This window comes from Penaeus chinensis, chromosome 4, assembly GCF_019202785.1.
Source record: "Penaeus chinensis breed Huanghai No. 1 chromosome 4, ASM1920278v2, whole genome shotgun sequence".
NCBI classification, from domain to species: Eukaryota; Metazoa; Arthropoda; class Malacostraca; order Decapoda; family Penaeidae; genus Penaeus; species Penaeus chinensis.
Window position 1 is genome coordinate 41,654,654 of NC_061822.1, and position 5,000 is coordinate 41,659,653.

General features: G+C 37.7%; 1 protein-coding gene across 1 annotated transcript in view; it reads right to left on the minus strand.

The window, feature by feature from the left end:
- The window catches only part of LOC125046913 (titin-like), a 34,423-nt gene that overhangs the window by 2,084 nt on the left and 27,339 nt on the right, over positions 1–5,000 (minus strand). The window contains exon 11 of the mRNA XM_047644919.1: positions 1–5,000. This exon is cut by the window's left edge and continues 2,084 nt beyond it; it is cut by the window's right edge and continues 1,934 nt beyond it. Coding sequence (XP_047500875.1) covers positions 3,593–5,000 — 1,408 coding nt within the window. The 3' untranslated portion in view covers positions 1–3,592.

Sequence of the window (5,000 nt, forward strand, 5' to 3'; positions counted from 1 at the left end):
TGAAAAAACAAGTTTAAAGATAGTATACTATTCATTAACAAAACACTGCCATTCTTGCCTATCAATCAAAAACAAATAAAAGAAAAGTAAAAACAACAAACAAAAGATCTACAACTAAGAGGGACAAAAATGCAAAATATTGATCAAGCTTAGGAAAACCTGCCTCAAAGGATCAAACACTTTACCAAGCATCCAGCGCTCTCTCCACTCATCCACTGCCAGTCAGAACACATTCCCCAGGTAACCATCCGTGCTAGTGAATTTGAACTTCAGAAGACTGCAATTTTGAATCAGGTATCAGCTGCAGAGACTGAACATAAGAAATATATATGTATGTATATACTGTATATATTGCACTTATGTTGTATAAAATAAAATAAAGTAAAAATAAAGATTATAAAAGTATACATAAGTTACTAATTTTGTTTATTTAAAAGGGTATATAAGTCACTGTGTTCATGAGAAGAAAGAAGTAAAAACAAAAGGAGAATACAAGTTTATAAATCAATATATCAAGAGAGAAAATATAAAAGTATACAAGTCACTGCATTAAAGTCACCACTGCTATATGCTGCATTACATTCCTTAGATAACTAGTCACTTTTTCTCTCTCTCTCTCTTTCTCTCTCTCTCTTTATTGCAATAATGATGCAGAATATTCTATGGAAAGTTATTCTTTGGTTCCAAGCTAACTAATTGGGCAACACCAATTCAATTACTCCAATTGCAACTTCTCTTCATTGGATACAGAGGCAAGTTGGAAACGCAGTAATGACTACAAAACTCTCACACTAAAATAATAACACAAGCAGTACATAAAAAGAAAGAATGACAGTTTTTTTGAAAACAAATGAAGCATAAAAATCTGAAAAAAGTTAAATGAGACATTCATGCAAAGAGAAGGAGGAGTATGTATGGGCACTCACAAACAACACAAGTAATGTAATCTCTATAGCATAAATAATAGTGAAAAAATCAAGGAACAGTGATATAAAATATCTTCAATGCACAGGACATGAAAAACAGAAAAATTATTTTTTTTTACAGATGTTGAGCTATTTACATGCACTAGAATCAGTGTTTAGCACCAGCAATTAAACTATTGGAGAATGAAGATTTGCAAAATAAATAACAGTAAGTACAACAAACTATCACAAACCCATTAATGTGAAGCTTTGGTTCATTCACAAAAAGGCAACAACAGAATTGAGTGACACTAAAATATATATAAAAATCAGCTTCACCTTGTTTACTATTCAAGCTTGCTCATAGTAGCATATATAAAGCTGACATCAGAGACACAGAGAAAACCACCATCAATAGAACCACTGACCACAAGGAAGATTTTCTAAAAGTAGAAAAAAATCTTCTAACTCATTTCATGTACCAGTTCTCCATGGGGTCAGAAAATCATACATTCAGGTACTATTAATAAGTATGTGTATGTTATACACACTACAGAAAACAAGAAATATGGAAGAAAAAAAAAATAAGATAGAAGGGAGGAAGAGGGAGAGAAGGGACATTTAATCTAAAATGCTCATTATTAACAACTGCTGGGTACTGCAAACATTCCCTCAATCACCTCATTCACGGCTGATTTCTGAACTTTGCAATTTTGGCCACTGTTATCTATATACACCCAGGAACATTCAATTCATTTCAATTACAGTATGAAGAGCAATACCCTCAAGGAGCTGCCTCTAAGAGTAATGTTCTTGAAACATTTGACAACATTTAGATTTTTTGGCACACATACTACATTCTATCAGTGAAACCTCAGTTAAGCAACAATGTTTTGTGGGTCTTTCTGTTTTGCATCTGTTGCTTGATAAATAAAATCATCTGATTTCAAACCACAACATAATAATTTGAGTAACGAGTAACAAAATAGACTTTCGCATTAAACAAACAGGTCAAATGCATTCGTATAAATCATACAAGAAAGACAAAACATCACAATTCAAGGTGAAAATAAATGAATAAAAATACACCTAATCCATCCACATAATCACATATCATATGATTTGCAAATGCCTTAACAACCAATAAAACAAACAACAAACTTCAACTGGGTTTCACTGGTTGATGAGAGTTGAGACTCAAATTTTTGAACACCATATACACACTCACCTTTATCATAAACATTCAGAATCATAGCAAGGTTAGGTAGCTGACAGACACGACATGCTTACCTTCCCTAACCTGGCTATGCTGTTAACATTCAAGCCAACAATACAAAGGCTGCCTAAAGAACAGAAGAGAATAAGACAAGACTTGCTAAATCATAGCACTGGTGACAAACTGCTAACAAGAGTTCTGTAGATTGAGAGTATGAATCTTGAAGCATAGCTCGAAGTCTACTGAAATCACAACTGACTAACATCTTCTTAGCTATTTTTATAACAGATTCAAAGAGTAGAGCAATACATATTCAAAGGAGAAAACATCGAAAAAACGTTTGATATTATCACGAGATAGTAACTTGCTGTATGTGTAGTGGCTTTGTAACCTGTGAATAATACAGTAATTTTTGTTCAATGGAAATTTTCCAAGAAAGCAATTACTATGAACTTCAACAGCATACAAAAAATTAAAGAATTATACATGACATTTAAACCACTGGAAAGATTAATATCTGCTGAGTATCAATACTGGATGAGAAAATGCTGTGTTGAATGATGTCCAAATATGCATTAAAACATGTTTGCTGACTACAACCCTATAGTACCATAAATAGAACTTACCATTACATATACTGAACACTGTTAAGTTTATAAAGCTTCAACCTGCCTGTTGTCACAAAAACAGGAACTTTGGCAACAAACTGCATACAGAATTTATCATGGCAATTCTTTTGTCCACGAGCGACATGATTAATATCAAAAGTTTATTACCGCACATGATGCCGCAGCCCCTTGTTGGCTAACATGAACACACCACATAAATCCATACTAACTACCATGAGCCACACCTACAAAAATTACTCCTGTAGCACTTCAGTTTATCTAGTTTACAAACACACCCATATACAACCGGGTAAAAATTTAAATACCAAATCCATGCCTTCATTCACTTAAACATATACTTGCCTCGTTGGGAAAAAGAATCACATAACAAGGTGTAAAAATGGCAGTAATTGAAATATTTTTTACCTATCTCTTAGTAAGTAGATTAAAATTGTTATTTTATGTCTGGAAATATTCACAAGGCTCTGTGAAGCCAGTCCTTTGTTATAACACTTGCATGAAACCGACATCAGTAATTCATTTAAGCTAACAAGGGAAATTGTTCCTAGCTATATTGGAAATATGATATTTATATTTCACAGCCAACAGCTACCAATAAAGTTACTTATCATAGTAGCGTTGTGTAATCAAGATGGTCCACATAACTCTGTGAAAAAATGACTAACAATTGCTTAGCTGCAACTTAGGTTGAATTAGATACCAGTTACAGTTTGGTGCAAAAATTATGAGCTGCTGCCAAATCTAGTAGGCAATGTGGTATATCTTAAAGATAACCTGAGCAACAGGGAACTACATTCCTAAAGCTATGCCACATCTGTTGCTGTATGCACATCAGTGTTGCCTCATACTTCTGTTATCTGCTCATTGGGATCTACATGACGACTCTCAGGACTCGAGGAAGAGTCGGTGGATCGTTGCCTGTCTTGAACCCTGGAGTCTCCAGCCACAGCACACTCTACTGTAACTACACTCTCTACACTGCCACTACCTGTGTCTTGGCTCCCTGATCCATTACTGCTACTCTGACTGCCTGCACTACTGGTCACTACTGCTGAGACAGCAATAGGTGATGGTGGGGCAACTGGAGAGGGTTCACTGGGAGGGGGAGGAGGCAAACTGTCAGTGGCTTCTTGCGTCTCCTCCATGTCTGCCATAGGATTCACTGTGACGGTTATTCCCCCAGCAGTAAAGCCATGTTCATAACCAGAGGATACTGAATTGTCAAGCTCTTCATCAGAATCCTGTTCACTCCCTGTTGTAGCTGCCATTGGGGGTGGAGGGAGGTCATCTGCTACTATGGTGCCTTCCATCTGAGTGTCCTCAGATTCCTGAGGGGAGTCAGAGTCTTTTTCTGAGCTGCCATGAATGCTGCCTGGCTGTCCTGCAGTGCTACCTGAGGAGGAAGACCCCATGTGTGCTAGAGGAAGCATATCCTCCAGTCCTTCTACATCTGAAGGGGACACAAGAGGTGGAGGTGGCGCTTCTTCAGACAAAGCATCATTAGAAGGCATGAATGACGTCACTTCTGGTAAGGGTGGTGGCAAGTCATTTGGAAAGGCAGCCTCATCTTCTTCTACTGGAGGCGGTGGTGGGAGATCACCACATAATCCTACAGAAACCACCTGACTCGTTGTACTGGTCTCCTGCATCATACTTTGCTGCTGGTTGCTGTTGTCTCCAACCATATAAAGGGGATTAATAGTCTCCTGGGGCTGATTCTGTGTTTCTGGTACAGGGACTCCATCCTGGGCCCCTAAACTATCAAAAGCAGCTGCTGATGTTCTGTCAGGACTAGATACTTGAGGTGGTGCAGGGAATTTCTCTGAATCACCACTTGTTACTGATGCATTTTCATTAACATCTTCACTTAGCAATGACACTGCTTCTACATGGCTTTCTTGTGCTGACGGATCTGTTACTTTGGTTGGACTCTGTGAGGAGGGATGCTGAACTGGACCTTCTTTTTCTAGGCTGGACTGCTCTCTAACTGGACTTTCTAACCTGGGTGGAGGCTTTTGTTGTGGAAACTTTTCTGATAAACTTTCCTCATCTGAGCTGTCAGATGATGGAGAAAAAGTCTTATCAGGACTGTCATCAAACACAACAGATTTCTTGTCTGGTGTCATTCCTAATACTACATCATCATCGGACAGGCTTGCCTCTGGACTCTTGACTGGAGTAGGGAATGACTGGGCTACTGAGGTTAACACAGGGACAACTGGACTTTTCTCAACAGACGATTGTCTTTCA